The following is an 18,467-nucleotide window of genomic DNA, read 5'->3' as shown; positions in this document are numbered from 1 at the left end:
ATTAAGGGTAAGAGAGTAAGCAAAATCCTTCAGCAAATATGTGAAAATTCCTGGCAGTGCTTCTAGTTGCAAATGAAGCAAAACTGCATTCCCCAAGCCTGCAGTCGCAGTGGTGTCTTAAATATTTCTGTTGTATTCAGGACTGTGATACTGGTGGAGAAAAATGAGAAATAAAATATGGTACTAATTTATGCCTTAGAACTTAATCTGCCACACTATGTATTTTATAGGGGCAAACAATCTATAAAGTAGAATTCAACAAGGTAGGTTCTGTAAATCGTATTGTTCTGGGTACCTATAAATGTGTTCATTTAATTTAGTAAATTGTTCAATTTCTTCTTATTCAGCAGTTCCTAATGATAACGCTTTATGTGCTCTTCAGAACTGACTGTAAATCTGTGAAACAGGGAAATATCACATAGTTGTAAATTAAGCCGGGCTTCAAGCTAATAAAGGTGCATCTATTCTAAATTACAGCTGCGAGTTTAGGGTGCTACCTGATCGCTTGTGCTTGTGAGATACTATAGCTGTGCACACAAGGACTCTTTTTTAAAAAAAACCCAAACATTTACACAACCACTAAAAGAATCCTTTCCTGGATCAGAAAGATAAAAAGCTTGTTCTTGTTTAAATCTGGCTTCCTGCAGAACTTGTTTGAGGCTTTTCTGCTTGGGTTGCATCTACAGAAACCTTTCCAAATCAACTTAATGTAATTCCCAGTGTTTTTGTTGTGAGGAGTTGAGATTCTAAAAACACCCAGCTTTTATGAAAAATTTTAGTTTTTTCTTTGAGCAATGTATAATTTAAAAAAAAATCCCTTTATCTGTAAGTGCTACAGACATAGTGTAAGGAGGTATACTTCTACAAATGTTACTTTTAAGTCAAAATTTGCTTTCTGCATGGTAATGAAATTTCATATGCCCTCTCTGGTCATACTTCTTCTTTTTATAAGGTGCTAAATGATAGAAAATAGTTATTTAAATTCAATATGGCAGTGAACTATTTTATGCAAATTCTATAACTGTAATTGTAGCAGAGTTCTTTGGCAAGCCTCAGATAGTAAATCATTTGTCAGTCTTTCTTGTATGAACCTTGCATCTAAGGATTTGCCAGCCTTTCTTCTTTGTAGATTTTGAACTGTGTTTATAGATGCTGCTTTTTGTTTTTAAGCGGGCAGATGGCCAGTTATTTTTCTGGGTTCATATGTATTGTGTAAGACAGAACGTTTTGCATGCTGGTATCATGCACAGGGCATTTTGGGGGCAAAAGGCTACTTGTAAGCAGAAGCCATTATGTGATGGGTTGGTAGCTCCTCCTCAGCTCTTGATTGGTGAACAAACCCCTTTTGACATTTCTCCATATTAAAAGTTATGAAATAATATGACCTTAATGAACAAACAAGGTGATACAATGTTCCTACTATGAAATAAGCCGTATCATCCATTTCCCCATCTTTCCCTTTGGAGTTCAAAAATTTGATGCCCTTTTTATATGTTTGTCACTGTTAGTCAAGTTGTAATTTATTCCTCTGAATTTCTGATGTTGCTTGCTTTTCTGTTGTATAGACTTGTGTTGCTGTTGTGGTAGAAAAGGATAAAAGTCTGTTGACTTGTGGAGGAGCTGGATTCACTGGTACTAATAAATAGTGAATTCGGTGTTGTGGTTGGTCTGTGGTTACTGCTATAGTTTTGGCAGCAAAGTCGAACCCTGAACAGGCAGAAAGTTCAGCCCTACACAGGCAAATCCCAGAGGCAAATTTGTGTTAAGTGAATACTCAGTTAATTGTGGTAGTTCTTCTGAGTTTCTGACTCTGTCAACCTTATTCTGTGCTGACAACAGACAACTAGTGTTGCAAATGCAGGAGTGTTCGAAACAGTGACAAGTGAGAAGGAGGAACAGAAATCTTCAGAAGATGTCTTCAGTTTACTCAAGTATGAGGCAGTCAAGGACCTTTGGGTAACTATAAATCTGGAAACAAATTAAAAAATGCACTTACTGCTCTGCTGAAACAATACAATTACTGTGCTGTTAATACCATCTTCTTACTGGTTGCCCTGTTATTATTGTTCATAGTCCCCTGACAGTATAAGCTCTGGAAAACTACACCTGTTCGGTTTTGCCACTCTTGCTGAAGAAAAAAGGGTCAGATATCTTCAAGAAATCCTGTCTTGGTACATCTTTTGCCAGTTTCTGCCAGTTACAGTTATTTTTCTCTGTTCTGAATTGCTCAGCAGGACTGCTTTACACTATTAAATGCTTTACTTCAGTTTGAGATGGTTCTCCTTTTATGATGGGTAAGCTAATTTCTGAGGATCACTTACAAAATGTTTTAAATTTGTGCAATATTTCCAGATTACAAAAAATAATGGAAAAATTTAACTGGTATTTAAAACTGCCACAGCTGAAGCGTCCAGATATTTTGAGTCAGATGTCTTAGCCTGTTTACAGTATATTGCTATGTTTACATACAATTCAGAAATGTAGAGACTGGCATTGTTGAAAAGGACTGAGTTGGCAGTCACAGCACTGTGCATGCAGATGGACGTGGTGTAGCACGAACTTTGGGAATTTACTTCAAGACATCTGAGCTCACATCTCCATACCGTGGCAAAGATGACACGAGTTTTTATGAGCGTTAAGTGTTAAAGATTTGGGGGTCTGTCTTTTACTCAAAATATGGCATCCAGTGGCGATATCCCTTTTAGCACCTTTTCAGGCCTTCTGGAAAGTTTTCAAGTGGAAGACTCCCACCTCCTTAATCACGAGAAAACACTGGCTCTCCTCTGAATGTCATTCATTCAAGTGTACTGACCTAGCTTGACCTTGTTTAGATTGAGATCTAATGAGCCCACGATCCAAGGTGGTGTGGTAGCTCTCAGCAGGCTTTGGAAATAAGCAAGTGTTGTGTTTTTCTGTATGCATGTGGTTTAAATTTATCACGCCAATAAACAAGTGTCTCACATGCTCAAATACGGACTTTACAGTGTTGTAGTTCAGACTAAATTGTAGCACTACAAATTGTGATGTCACTTTGTAAATATAAAAGGAGGCAACATGCAATATTTATGACCTCAAAACAATGACGTCCTGTTGGTTGGGGTTTTTTAATTTAAATAATGCCATAATGCTAAAAATCTTAATCTTAATGGCTCACAAACTTTGGACACGTTTCAGAAATACAGTCACATTAATGGTTTGCAAAGTGGAAAGCGAAATTAAAAAATAAGGCTGTTGCTGTAAAGAAAGGAGAGATGCATCAGTAGAGTATCATAACAGAGATTATCCAAGTTAAAATAAATACAGCTAGACTTTAAATTCCAGTGAAAGGTTTTGTTTTGTTTTCTTATAAGTGTCAGGTTCTGGGGAAGGTTGGTTTTAGTTGTGGTGTTGGGGTTTTTTGGGGGGGTGTTTTTTAAAATTGCAATAAAACTACCCTCAGCTTCACTTGAGAATATACCACCAAATGTAGGTATTTTATGAAGCACATAAAACTTGAGGCTTTCAAATTAAAAACCAGTCCAGGACAGATTGTGGTATGTACTACTAGATTAATCAAGTTGACACGGATGGATAAAAGTGTAGTTGCAACTAGCAAAGTTGTTTGAGCTGTAAGTTTGTGAGGGCTTTCACGATATGTGTGCTGGGAGTCCCAAACAGACGAAGCCTGAAGAATCTGATTTTCCTTGGATGATGCTGTGGGCTCACAGAAGGTACCTCCAGCTGTAAATCCTGACTCTTTCACGCCTGGGACAGCACTGGCCCCGCAGGGAGAACAATGCTCTTGTTTCAGACAGCCCACAGTGCATCAATTGCGATGCTGGAAACAAATGTTGTTAGGGCTCGCTATTTACGTTGGGACCTACAGGGAGGGAGCAACTTGTTTTGTTTTTAATGGAGCGGTCGGGTAGAGGGATAAAAAGCTTTTTGATAATGCGAGGAATGTGGGGGGGAAGGGAAGGTACAGAGATATGCATTTACTGTAAGTATGAAGAAGCAGAGGCCTCTTTATCAGACCAGCTCTAATGATGTGCCACAGTCACTTTATTTGAAAGCTTCATGGCTCACAGAAAAGTAAACAAATTCATTACATTATTTTTAAAAGAAGATTAACTGTAGTGTGTCGTCTGTTGGACAGCTGCTGTAGTAATCTTCTACAAACACTTTATAAATGACCACCCTCAGTGTTTTCCTGGGCTTTGTGTGGCTGGATTGTTATTTTAGTAAGTACCAGGGTGGCTTTTCAAATGAAAACGTCGTTTCCTGTATAACAATTACATACCTACCTTCACCTAAATATTATTTTATTCTCAGCATGAGTTATAAAATGCCTTCTATACAAATGCAACATATGTTGCTTTTTTGCTGGCTTTTCCATAAAAGTAGCTAAAAAGTATTTTAAACAAAAACCCCAAATACTCTTTACTGTCCCATGCCATTTATTCTAATTTCTGCTTTCTTGCCCTTTTTTGGTCTTTGAAAATGAAAAGTTGAAAAGATGAGTGAGAGTAAACTTAGATGATACATGAATTGACACTGAAAAAATGTTTAGTCCTCAGCAGGTGTCTTTGGCAAATAAGATTGTGTTCAGGTATTGTCTTAAACCATCCTTTGCTTCAGCCTCAGCAAGAATAATGTTATTTAGCACCGTGTCTGGATTTTTGTTTGTAGGCAGTTGGCTAATGCAGATTGATATAACGCTAAGGATTTGTCAGTTTATAAAGTGGTTTTAACCAATTTTTCCATAAATCAGTTGATCTTCTTGTGCATTCAGTTTTCAGTTATGGTTCCTCAAACAGGTGAGGAGGGAGCAGAGAGTTCAGAAAGAGTGTTTTGTTCACACTCAGTTTTGCCTCCCTGGGTGTCTGATGCTCTAAGAGGGAACCTTACCTGGCAAGTACATTGCTATAGTAAAGCTGCTGGATCTGAACCAAGTCCACTCTGTCAGTGTGATTCTTGTTCTCGGAAAGGGTGGTGGTGGTTAGACTCCTTTATCTGCCTCAGCCCTGGGATGTGAGATCCTAATACAGCTGCTGTAGGCATGGGTGGCTCCTCTGGGCTCTGCGTACTTCACCTTCATCAGCTTATAGTTGAAGTGTCCGAGAGATGACTTCTGCAGGTTTGGCAGAAACATAAGAAAGTGTAGTTTATTTTGAGCAGAACAATTATGTATCTAAATAACAAACGCATGCAATTCCCCATTTTTCTGTCCTTGTCATCGAGTCTGCTTCAAAGTCCACTTGTGTACAGATAAGGCAGACATTTCCTGGGCCACCTTCCATCCGTGCCATTTCCACTGCTGTCGGTGGGTGGTTTCTCCCTACCCAGAGACCCCATCTTCTTAGAAATACAGCCTGACCTCGCAGGAATTGCTCAGGTTGTCTTAACCTTGCTCAGGTTGTCTTAACAAGCCCAGCGTAACTGTTGCTGAGGAAGTAGATTAATTAATGGAGTCATATGCAAATCATTACTGCTTGGGCAAAATCTCTATTACGTTTCATGTTACTGCAAACACTGTTTCCACAGTGTTGCCCACAGCTCCACCTCTTCTTGTTAAATGTCATGAGCAGGATATTTAAAGGGTCTTGACAGAAGGTGCTAAATATGGTTAGATAAAAAAATGGGAGCCTGACAACCTATTCCAATATGAGCCTGTAATGTAGAAGTGTGTCAATGTTTGCAGTTGTGAATTGGCTACAAATGATAGTAGGGAAGTAGCACAGCACAGCAAATGGGAGCTAAAAACCCTGAGTTCATCACAATGCTTAATACTATTATTTTTGCTACTGGATTTCTGTTCTTAGCTTGGAAGAGAAGGTGATATTTAAATGGTCCTTGTTGCATACTTTTAGCCTGCATTTTATCACAGTGCCTGACCCATGGAGATGGCTCAGAAGCAGCAGTTCCTTAAGCCGTGATGAAGGTATCAAAGTATTATTTGGGACTGTGTGAGATCTGCAGCTGTCATAAAAGCGAAGAATTAGCAGTGCCCCTTCAGTCTTGGACTTGGAAATAAGTGAAAACAAGACTGATACAGTGTAAGAGTCTTGTTTGCAGAATTTCATACTTTTTTCATCGCTTAGTTGTTACTGGGAGGTTGCACTGAAGAGGTGGCTTCATAGTGGCCAAATCCCTCCCACTTCCTGAGGTACATAGAGGTTTCGATACCCAGAAGCTACTCTGTCTACAGTTTTGTGAAGGTCTACCTACAGTGATCATCAGAGTAGTTAGGGTTCTGTAAAGAGTAAATCTCTCTCAGGGAAATCTTGGGGAAAGCATTGAACAAACAGCCATCTAACACTAGACCAGCTGCAATATTTTTATGCTTCTAGTTGATACTTAACAATTCAGTGAGACTATTGCCTGGAAATATATGAATGAACCTCTCTCAGACATCTAGGATTCCCTGAAGTCAATCTCATCTTGCGATGGAACAGAATTTTATTTCTATACTGTGATCTTGCACTGGATTTTCCCTGATAAACTCAGTGTATCTGTTTAATGTTTTTAATCTGTATGTGAAATACTTTCATTTGGGGTATAATTATGCATATATTTATAGTAACGTGATTTTAGATGTGAATAATTAACTGTTCTGTCTGCAAACCTAAAGAAATTTCAATCTTTGTGGGATAGATTTGTATGTGTTTATTGAAGTTCATGCATATATTTACCCAAGATTACTAAAAGATCTCCAAGAGGTCTTGGATGAAGATGGTAGTTGTCACATCTTCTCCTTTGGCATAACAGAGGAAACCCTTGTTTGGCAGACAGAGGTTTTCTCAATGCAGCAAGGTGTGATGTTACACAACAAACAGCCCCAGAAACTAAGTTTTTTGAGGAAACCCTACTTCTCCCACTTAATCCATACCTTCCCTCCACTATGAAACAGCCTCTGCTGTTCACATTCAGTGCTTCAGAATGGGATGGGAGAACAAACAGCACAACAAATTTTAGATATGGTATTTAATATGTAGCTAGAAGGTGCTCAGATTACTGTACTGCTGAGAACAGGATAATCATCTATAGAGGGCAGTTCTACAGATTTCTGCAAGTGCAGTATTTACAGCTCTCTGAATTGACGAGAGTAGAGGGGTGATGGAAGTATAGTGAACAGTAAAATTATGAAGCTTGAAGCTTCTGGTATTAAATATTACCTGTGCCCTTCAATTGGATTTGTGCACATTTTGTTTACTTTCCTGTAGATGTATAAACACTTTATTTAAATGTTGATTTTGTTCAGGCAACAAAAGAAGAGGAAAAACTTACCGCAGAGGAAAGGAGGAAACTGGAAAGAAAATTAAAAAAAGAGCGCAAGAAGAAGGAAAAACAGCTGATGAGGGAAGCTGGAATCCCCACGAAAAAGGTGGAGCCCCAAAAGCAGTCGGGATCTGAGCGGGCTCTGGCCTATTTAACCAGGTAAGAATAGTAAAACCACTGCAGGTGCTCACTACAGAAGTAAGCCATAAACTGTGCCAGAAAGCTAGAACAAGCTGAGTCCAGTAATAACACATTAAAGGAAATTGCTGCAGTTAAGTACTAAATTAATGCTTCATCTCAGCTGGCACCCCAGCACACAGTTGATCACCCCATTGTATTTATATCACAGGAACAACTGAGAAATGTTAAGTATGGTGCAAACATTTTATAGAAAAACAGATTCTGTCCTGAAGATCTTATAGTTGATATATAAATATCACTGGGTTAGCTGCACTTAAAAAGATGAAAGGCACATTGCAGGAAAGATTGCATTGAGGAAATTGGTTTTATTTCTTGAGTGCGCTGTTCTAAGCAAAGGAGTTCCAGTTGTTCCCTTTATGTAAGCAAACTGCATGAAGTGGTTAAGCATTATGGAGTCTGAATTTAGCCACCTATATGATGTTTGGATATTTGTAAATTAAGATGGGATTACGCCACTGTTTTATAGTTAATAGTGTACAATGCCTTACTTTTGCATAGCAAGTAGAGTGTCAGATTTTAGTTGTGAAGCACTTACTTCATCTAGTTAGAGCACTTATTTAGAATACTTAAAATTCCAACATAAAGCAAAGTCTATAGTTAAACTAAAGAACTACAGCAAAGCATTCATAGTACCCTACAGACAGTAAGAGGTCAGGTATAAACAGGATGATAGTGTTTAATGTTTTTCCAGTCTGCAGAATATACCCTGTCTGTAAGACCTCCAGGACTGGCGTGTTACAAATAGTGGGTTACCACGTGGAATAATTCCAGGGTTGCATCTCTGGCTATGCTGAAAACTGAAGCATCCAGACTGTCTGAATTGTTACTTACCACTCTCAGTGGGGAGGGAGGAAATTAATTGCATTCCAGGCAGAGGGACATGTGCATTTTTGTTACATAACCCTCAGCACGCAGAGATAGCAAAATGACAATAACATTTTTGATCTGGAAAACAGCTGGAGTGGTTCACCACTGTTTTGAACTGCAAATGGATTGACAGCTCTGAACCATCTGCTCAGACTATACTTTTGTATGTGTGCTAGTAAGTGGTGGATCTCTAAAAGGATTTCAGTTTTGGAAAGCAAAGGGACAAGCTGTGGGTTTTTGATTGATATTCCACTGTTATCTGTATGGATTTTTGCCTCGTTAGGTGAGAGAATATGAAACTATATTTGAACTAATATTTGAACCAATTTGACTCTATAGTTTCACTTAACCTTTACCAAATTACTTTGAAATGGTAAAACTGCTATGTCATTTGGTGTGTATTACACAGAGTCCAAGGACTATATGAACAGCAATAGGCTGTGAGGGATTATTTCAGACAATTTGAATTTTGTAGACTTAACAGGGATATTCATAAGGTTCTGAACTGCCGAGCAAACATATTCACAGACATCATTCTAGCCCCAAATGTGCCAGGACCATCTTGCACTGGTGTAAATGACAGAAAACCAGCTTAATTCTTTTACACTTTGGATGTTTTTTCAACCCAGCAGGATTGGAAGAAGAAACAACTGGATTTAAAGTAATCAGAGAAGTAGTATATTAGCTGGGGAAGGGAGACTAAAATTCGAGCTGTGGAAGTCCACTGCAAAACCTCCAGCAACCTCAGTGGATCAAGGATTTCAGTCTGCATGTTTTTGTAGGGCTACAAGCATGAACATCTTATAGATGGAAGAGATTAATATGATTGGAAGTAAACAAAAGGGTGCTGTGGATTTATGTTTTGTCCCACCTACAATAAAAAGCCTTACGTGACATAAGGGTTCTAAGTGAAGTGGCATCTCAAACCCCTGACAACATGTGAATCTCCTGTAGGACAGATAGAACTTGAAGTACCATATGATAACTAAAACTGTCAGTTTTATTTATTGAGACTATTTGCAGTGTGAGAGCACAATCATATGAGACTTTAGCCTATGACAGGAAAGTATTGAATTTGTTTTAGTGAAATTTTGTTTGATAACTTTTAAAGAAAAACGTTAGAACGCATTCAGTGAAAGATTTTTTGTTACATAGCTAGGCTTTTGACATGCAAGAGAATATTAAACTTATTTTGTAGGTCGTACATATTTTAAGAGGTAGTAGTTCCCTCAGAGTGCAGAATCATAATTTTTGGTATGTATTACTTTGGTATGTACTTGGTATTTTTTAGTATCTCTTCACCAGGAGAACAAATTTCTGTTTCAAGCAGTAAGGTCAGGGAGCAATACTAAAATTTTACTTGGAGGAAATAAAACATAGCTAGTAACAGTTGGTGTTTTGCGCTTAGAAAGCCCTGCTTCTGCAATAGCTTTTTATGCTTCATTTAAAAACTAAAATGGAAATAGCAGACAGCCCACAGGCAGCACTCCCCTCTTCGTAGAGGCACGAGGTGACTTTCACGAAGATGTGCCTTTTAGCCCCTTATCCTTTTAGTCGAGGTGAGTTAATGAAGAGAGCACTGATGAGAGGGAGTAAGGCATGCGGCGTAGGGGGTAGGACTGCTGACTGCATACTGCCCTTCCTGACGGCTTTCAGACCAGCACTACAGCAGCAGAACTAGATTCAGAGTGATACGAAGCGCGATGCTAGACCCAGGCAGAGACGTGGCTGTCTTTGGTAGCACGGCTGATGTGTGCCCCCGCTGCCAGGGAGTGCTGGTGGTCTTGTAAACCTCTGGTCTGCTGGGCACAGTACACTTCTTCGAGCTGACCAGTTCTTCCAGTTTTCCAGGTTTTTTTATTTGAGTCTAAAACCAAATAGTCCTTGATGCTTTGCCAGCCTCCAGAGAGGTCAAATTATCATTTTATTGGAGGATCATCCTAACAATTGAGAGAGGCTTTTTTTCCCTATGCATATGAGATGACTACATGCAACAGCAGCTGATGCCAACTAGAAAACTGCAGCCCCCAGCTAGACCTGAGGGTGCTGAAGAGTTTCCTCTCTGAGCTGGCTGACACTGATAGGCCAGGCTTTTCACCTGCTTTCTCATTTTAATGAGACCAGGACAAGCATGCACCAGGTTTTGCACCCCTGATAGGGAAGAAGCCAAATGTCTACTGTTTTTTTCTTCTCTCACTTTCTGTTGCCCTGTGGGAAGAGGAAATAGGGAGAAAAAAATATCTTTGCTTCACCGATTTTTCTCTCATCTGTTCCCTCGATGAGATAAGCTCAGGCACTTTCTCAGTGCAGTTCTGTCTAATGCAGCAATCACAGAGTAATTGTGGAAACACAAGAAAGTTGTCTACTGTCAGATTCTCCAGTTTGCTGGAGGAGAGAGAGGAAGATCTGAAGATACATAGAGGATTACGAATTGGGAGGTAAAGCAAAAAGGGAAGCAGAAAAGTTATAAAACTATGAGAAGGAAAAAAGAAAATATGCAATAATGAAAAAAAAACCAACCCAGAGTGGTACTGAACAGAAGAGAAAAAAATGGTAAAATTACTGAGAGGAATAGGGAAAAGCAGAAGTGAGGAAGTATTAATGGTTGAGTAAACTGCTGCATTGGGTTTGCAAGGTTTTGGTAGCCAGGGGCTACAGGGGTGGTTTGTGTGAGCAGCTGCCAGAAGCTTCCCCCATGTCCAACAGAGCCAGTGCCAGCGGCTCCAAGACGGACCCACCGCTGGGCAGGGCCGAGCCCATCAGCAGCGGTGGCAGCACCTCTGGGATAACGGACTGAAGGAGGGGAAAAACCTGTGCAACTGCAGCCGGGGAGAGGAGTGAGGGTAAGTGAGAGAAACAAGTGCAGAGCCCAGGTCAGTGAGGCAGGAGGGGCAGGAGGTGCTCCAGGCCCGGAGCAGAGGTTCCCCCAGCCCGAGGTGCAGCCCCTGGGGAGGCAGCTGTGCCCGGCGCCCAGGGAGGGGAACGGTGGGGCAGATCCCACCTGCAGCCCGGGGGGGACCCCACGCCGGAGCTCGGGGTGCCCGAAGGAGGCTGTGACCCCGTGGGAAGGTCCCCGCGCTGGAGCAGGCTCCTGGCAGGACCTGTGGCCCCGTGGAGAGAGGAGCCCCCACTGGAGCAGGTTTGCTGGCAGCACTTGTGACCCCGCGGGGGACCCACGCTGGAGCAGGGGAGGAGTGTGAGGAGTCCTGCCCCTGAGGAGGAAGGAGCGGCAGAGACAAGGGGTGATGAACTGACCACAACCCCCATTCCTGGTCGCCCTACACTGCTGTTGGGGAGGAGGGAGAGAAGTCAGCAATGAGGTTAAGCTTGGAAGAAGGGAGGGTTGGGGGGGAGGTGTTTTAGTATTTAATTTTTATTTCTCATTATCCTACTCTGATTTGATTGGCAATAAATTAAATTAATTTTTCCCCAGTTTGGGTCTGTTTTGCCTGTGATGGTAACTGGTGAATGATTTCTCTCTGTCCTTATCTCGACCCATGAGCCTTTCATTATATTCTCTCTCTCCCGTCCAGCTGAGGAGGGGAGTGATAGAGCAGCTTTGATGGGCACCTGGTGTCCAGCCAGGGTCAACCCACCACAACTGCACAAATCTTTTCCTTTTAATGATGACGTGCTTTTTTTCTTTATAATGGCAAGTGATAATTCAGTTTTAAAGCAAAGATTAGAATGTCTTATTACTTTGATTCTTGGAAAATAAAAATTCATCCTTTTCTGAACATTGAGCACTTTCAAGTGTAAAGATGTTGCAATTCATGAAAATGGTAATTAAACTTAATTATAACCTAAGTGACCTTCTGTGGTGTTAAAATGTTGGCAGAATGTGTTTGTCTTGGCAAGCCACTCTCTCCTAGAAATGCTTCTGTTCTTGTGTTTGTCTTAGAAAGTTCATTGCTGTATGGATCTGCACATACAGTTTTCTCCATCACCCACCAAAGGAATAGGCAGAGATATGAAAAGATGTCACTAGAAGTATGTGGAATGACAAGATTGATACCATCTGAAGTAGAAGTAATAGATAATATTGTTATCTGGATATTGCTGTGAATTACCTTAGTCTTGTGATATTATTTATCACATGTTAAAATTTAAAAAATAAGCTGCTGGAGTACATTTCTTTTCCTTCTGTAATGATTTATGTTATATTAGTAATATATGTCACCAGAATGTTTATCAAGGCATTGTCTTTTCAGTTTTCTTTATAGATCTTACTTTCCTCATCCCTAATTTAAATTTAGGTGAGATTCAGAGAATGTCAGAGATTCTTTAAAGAAGAAAAAGTGCATAAAGTATAATACAAAACACATTACAGAAACACAAAAGTGAGAGACAGTCAGAATTTCCCATTGAGTGGGGAAACAGTCTGGCTCTGCAGAACACAAGGTGGTTTTCGCTGAGCACAGTGGCAGCACTGCTGAAAGCGGTGTACAACCCGGGGCGGCTGGTTGTCTGCTGTGTTTGCAGAATGGAAACAGATCCCAGTCCTTGGTCAAACTTTATTACAAACAGCGCCAAGCATGGGAGATTTTAAACCTGAAACATTGTTATTCCTTTCAAAGAACAGAGAAATCTGAGAGGTGTTTCTGTAAGCATTTATTTTGATTCTTTTATATTTTTAATATCTATATGTATTATATAGATATATATAATATAAAGTAACATGTATAAAGTATATCAGGTTTTTACTCCTATTGGAGCAGAGGCCATCTGGAGAAGGTCATTAATAGGTACCTTAGTGTTAGCATCTGAGAAGTTTCTGATTTTTGAAGGAACCAGCAAAGGCTTGTACCGGGCTGTGAAGAGGACAACATTTGAGATTTGTGGCCAAACAGCTGAGATGGCAGTGGCCCTTCAGGAAATCACAAAACCATTCATCCTACCACATTTGGGATGCGGTGACTCTATTAGGAGAGCTTCTGCAGGAATTACAGCCACACTCATTAATGCTGGAAAACAGTTTCTAAATTTAAAGTGCATTGAGTGGGCTCATGTTAGATTTAGTTTGCTTCCCTGATCCATAATGTTTTGAAGCTGTTTTTCCTCTCACAGGTTTAGTATTTTTAAGCAACGGTCAGTGATGACTGTTGATGTTTGATTCTGAACTTAAATAAGTCATTCTCCTTGCTGCTGGCCTTAATCTTGATTAATTTCAAATTTGGCACTAGTGTTGATGGTTTCACCATCAATGGCTTAAGCTTTTAGTTATTAAGAGTAACAGATGCACTAGAAATCTAAACATACACAGATTTTTTTTCTCCTTCTAGAGACAGTCTCCTTGAGTTTGATAGCAACTAACATTAGCATTTAGTGTCATTTCTCCTTCCCCCATGCTCTGGGATGGAGAGTGAGTTTCCTTCCTGATAGGGAGGTGCAGCATATATAAAAGCTCATCAGTTCTCTTGAATTTCACAAGATCCTGGAGAACTGCGCAAGTGATGAATCTCAATCAGCCAGTAGCAAAAATAGTATGTGAACTTAAGAGAAACCACTGTAATTAGACACATCAATGTTGCTGCTTTCCCTTCAACAGCTGGGGCTTTAAGGTGTCTTGAAAAAGCAGTTTTTTCCTCAAAGATAGGAGAATAGTGATGGAGGTTAGTTTTACTTTAATAATCATAGGGCTATTTTTTAAAGGTTCTGGGGCAAGCATTAACTATGGATGTAATTTATCTATTCATACATGCTTTTAGTCATTTTGTCACATTCATTAGTTCTGTAAGAAGCCTCATGAATCCAGAGAGTCAGATACAGGATAAATTTGCATTTGGCGTTGTTCTGCGGCTGTTTTATGTGAACTTGGGCAGGCACTTGCTGCTATCTGATTTCAAAGGCTTACACTTCTCCAAATACTCTAGAGATTAGTGAATTTGTTTTAGCACTTCTCCAACTTCCTATATTGCTTGACTTTTAATTTCTGCAAGGGCTTGACCTGCCTCTAAGTGGGATTCCTCTCCTTGACCTAAATCAGCATGTCTGTAAGACTGAATGTTTTCCAATTGATGTTAATAGTTGGACAGATCTTCCTCATTCTAAAGGAAGCCACTGCCTCTGTGGCAGAGAAAAGTAGTCTCCTCTTATTAAGAGTAAGTTACCTTATCATTATCCTACTCTCCCTTGTGTAACTTCAGCACCCTGTGGCATCTGATGAAGCCATCTCCGTTTGTTTGCAGTTCCCTAGCAGCCCCGGCATTACTCAGAAACTCTACAAAGCTTTCTGTTGCAATGCCCACAGCTTTCCTATTTTTAGGGTGCCAATATGCCGGCAGCTATTCTTGTGGGGGTGGGTGGAGAGAGCATATTCACTCTACAGATTTGGTGCTGCTTTGGGCTGTTCTGTAAATGTACTCAAGCATATTATCTTCCATAGAAGGCAAAGCTTGATCTTGGGGTATATGAAGCAGAAAAATTGTTCTGCTGTGTTGGACCTGTTACTGAGCAAGGTTTTCTAAATCACTGTATTGCCCCACATTTTGTAAGTAACTTCTCCCCATCCTGGTGTTTACATCCTTCACATGGCTGTCTTGGTTTTCTCAATCTCACTGCCCCTTTGGTGAAGCAGTACATCCATAATCCTTCATCGGTTGCTAGTCCTTCCAGACACATCAGTGCTTCTGTTGCTTGTCTGTGATCATTCTGGACAAGTGAGGTCTGGAAGCAAACGTGCTGTTTTACTGTAGCCACCTTCCAGCTTCCCACAGAGGGAACTGAGTCTGCAATTCCTTCCTGCTCCCTGTCACTTTGGCTTTGGTTTAGGGGCAACAACACTGGACTCATCTTTGAGCCATAGTACTTTGAGATTTTGTATTTTCATTTGCTGCACACTAAAAACCTTTGCTCCCCCCCTCCACTATTGTTCAGTTCTGTGTCAATGATGGTGTTGGCATGAACATGCTAACTATAGCCATAATAAATTTTTCACCGACTGTAAAAAGGACAGTGCTTCTCATTCTACTTCAGCCTGGCTTTAGCAAGTCAGATACCCTATCATTTCAGAGTTGGCTTTGTGATATACATTTCCAGATGTTAGTGTTCTCATTACCATCTGATTATTCAAACCATGCATTTAGGATTCAGTGAATGTCACGTTACACTTTTGGTAATAGCACCATACCGCTTTTGCCTGTTTAATCAAGATGTCTGATAGCAGCCCAACTTGATGATTTTTAAATCCCTATGATACAGTCATTGACTTCTGGATTCACTTTTCTGTATCTTGATTGCAAGTGATACGCAGAACTGCATTGGAGCCATGCCAGTGTTTTTCTAACCCCCACATGACATCCACAGGATGTCATATTGTGCAGGAATTGCTTTTAAACCATTATTAACTTCTTGGTGGGTTAGCTGCTTTTTATGATTCTAACACAATAGTTTCACTGCTTTGCAAGAAGCACATTAACATTTTTGTCCTAATTTAGTGCGTTCACTACTGTTCCTTATGTTCCTTTTTCCACCCATGTATATTAACAGCTATCCAGACTGAGTGATCCAGGCTTTGCGTGATGAAGGCTCACCAAAAAAAGGAAGGCAGCAATTTTGATCTGCAGCTCTTCTGTGTGAGTCCAGCTTTGCAGTGCAGATGGTAAAGAGATGCTTGCACCGGCGCTGAACAGAGGAAGGTGCCTGCGTGGCCCAGTGCTGTGCAGAAATACTAACTCAGGTCTGGAAGCTGAGTAACTGGGTTAACACCCAGATGAGCCCGAATGAAGAAGTAATGGTTCTCTGCAAATGAGCTCAGGCACTGTATGGAACTAATGTATACGTTGTACCATTTCCAGTGCCAGAGTGGGCACTGAGGCTTTGTTAGCTGTTACTGAAGATAAACTTGTCAGTTAAAGATAATGCTGACAAATAATGGTATTATTTACTACATAGTTCTAAAAACAGCAACCAAAAGTAAGAACATAGAACAACTTTAAGTAGTTCGGAGCCAATCTTAGCTATTTTTTACCAAGAATTTCTGGGAAGAAAATGAACTGTAGGAATATATTCTGGGTATCTGTAATACTATCCTGGAAATGTTCCAGATGTACAGAACTGCCTTTTTTTTTTTTAATAATTTCAGTAATTTCTAGCAAGCCCTCTCCATACTGGTGTGTCAAGTTGTGAAGATCCTAGGTATTTAAAATATTTTTTGATGTATTTTGCCATTTCTAGCTTACTGGCTAAGCAGCTTTCATTTCTAGAGACAAAACAGGCTTTGAAGATTCTGAAATGTAAGGTTCTAAGACTTTTAAGCTTAGTTATACATTAAAGTTCTCAGATGTTGCAGATACTTTTGTGGTATTTTCAACTCATTTAGAAGTAGGAAGTTTTAGAAATGTCAATGATTGCATGATTTTCCAGCCAAATTAATGAATACTTAGGATGCAACTCATTCAACTAGGCTTTGGAAGAGCAGCTGGACTAACACTACTTTCCCTGAACCAAATCCGTTACGGTTTAGCTATTAATATTATTCTGGATAAACTCCTTTCTATAGGGAGTGGTTTTGGAGCAGTTTTCTTACCCCTTTGCTTAGTGCTAATGTATGGCTTAAGAGGAGAAAGCAAGGGAAGCTTATGCCCATGCTAAATTTTTCTCAGAGTCAGAGTCAGTAGCTGTTCTGTCTTTCTAAATCTGCTCATCTATTTAGTTTATGACAGTGGAAAGAGATTTCTTCTTGTAATTTCCATAACCATAAATGGTCACTAAATTTAACAAAAAGGGAGAAATAGATTAGGAAACTCTAATCCTGCTTTATGGCTCCAAATCAAATAATTCGTTTTTCTAAATCTTTGAATTCATTTTATGGAAGGTCACAAGTGTACATCTCAAAGTATATTTCAGTAAAAGCTGCAGAGTGATTTACTTCGAAACCTTCTCTTTGCGCTTCTACCATTTTTTCAATGTGAAACAAAGCTGTCAAAATATTTACTTGGGCATTTGGTTCAACCATTCTCATAGGGAAATACTGTCTTTAATAGCGTCATTAACATGAATTCGCAAATCCTTTCATCTGACATCTATCATTTTACAGAATCAGCTGAAAAATATGTTTTATCGACTAACTGGCCTCATCTTTAAAGGGATTTTTAGTTTTGTTTTTTAAAAAATATTTTCTCTATCTTCTCCCTGTCATAGCAATGGTAATTTGATTTTCCATAATACCTTTCCTGATAGCATATCATGACTGTATTTTGACAAAATAAATTTAAAATATTTTGACACTAATTTGTTCACTCCTGTTATGACAGCTTTTAAGAAATTGTTATATTACCCCATTTTTCAGATGGATAAATTAAACAGTGATGAAGTTTGTGACTCACCAAACTCCTTGTACTATCCAAAGGTCTCTTTTCAAGCAAGTGACACAAGGGAAACTAGACATAACTTTCTTCTCATCTGAACACAGGCTCTGTTTTTTCTGGCCCTATACCAATGTCTGGTCCCAACAGACCTGTAGGATTTTTCTCAGTTCCCTATTTTGAAAGAGGAGCTTGCATGGATGTTTTTTTCTGTAGTGGCATCTCAAGGCATTCCTAAATGCCGCTAGCAACTGTACTAATCTCTGGGTGGGCCTGCAATGCATTGATTAATATTCCAACCCTTCTAGCTACTCTGGGAGAGGTTTTTATCTTCCATGGTTGGGGTCTCCTTCAGTTGTGGTCCTTTGTAGTATTGCTGCAAAGGACTAGAAGAGCTTTATTCCACTTTATTGCTGCTGAACAAAAATTCCACTTTATTGCTAAGAACAAAAATTCTGGGGTTAGCCAGCTGGAGGTTACAGACAGCACTTCTACTCTCAGTCACATATATAAGATTTTTCTCCTGCATATGATCTTGTATCAGATGAGATTGGTGGCTCTTAAGATGATTCATTCTTAAGTGCCTGAGGAGGCTTCCCATGCATTATTGATCTTTTTCAAAATCTGATTGGCTTTTATTTATTTATAATTTTTTCACTAAGATTTTTAAGATTTCTCATGAATTTTCACATGCATGTTGTCACAGCTGTAAATTGTATTAGCAGTAATTAACTGTTGTGCTGTAAAGTGCTTCCTCAGATGGGGGGAAAACTAGATTACGTGTGTTAAATCCATAAATATCGGGGTAAAAATAATCAAGGTTTTTTTGCCTGATTC

General features: G+C 39.7%; 1 protein-coding gene across 1 annotated transcript in view; it reads left to right on the top strand.

Annotated features, from left to right (window-relative positions):
• C14H7orf50 (chromosome 14 C7orf50 homolog) overlaps nucleotides 1-18,467 on the top strand; it is a 36,842-nt gene that overhangs the window by 967 nt on the left and 17,408 nt on the right. Inside the window, exons 2-3 of the mRNA XM_026859161.1 lie at nucleotides 1,840-1,956; nucleotides 7,241-7,416. Coding sequence (XP_026714962.1) covers nucleotides 1,840-1,956; nucleotides 7,241-7,416 — 293 coding nt within the window. The remainder of the gene's footprint in view (nucleotides 1-1,839; nucleotides 1,957-7,240; nucleotides 7,417-18,467) is intronic.

Source organism: Athene cunicularia (assembly GCF_003259725.1).
Source record: "Athene cunicularia isolate RWA chromosome 14 unlocalized genomic scaffold, athCun1 chr14_part1, whole genome shotgun sequence".
NCBI lineage: Eukaryota > Metazoa > Chordata > Aves > Strigiformes > Strigidae > Athene > Athene cunicularia.
The sequence above is the reverse complement of the archived record's forward strand: the minus strand, read 5'-3'. Positions and strand labels throughout refer to the sequence as shown.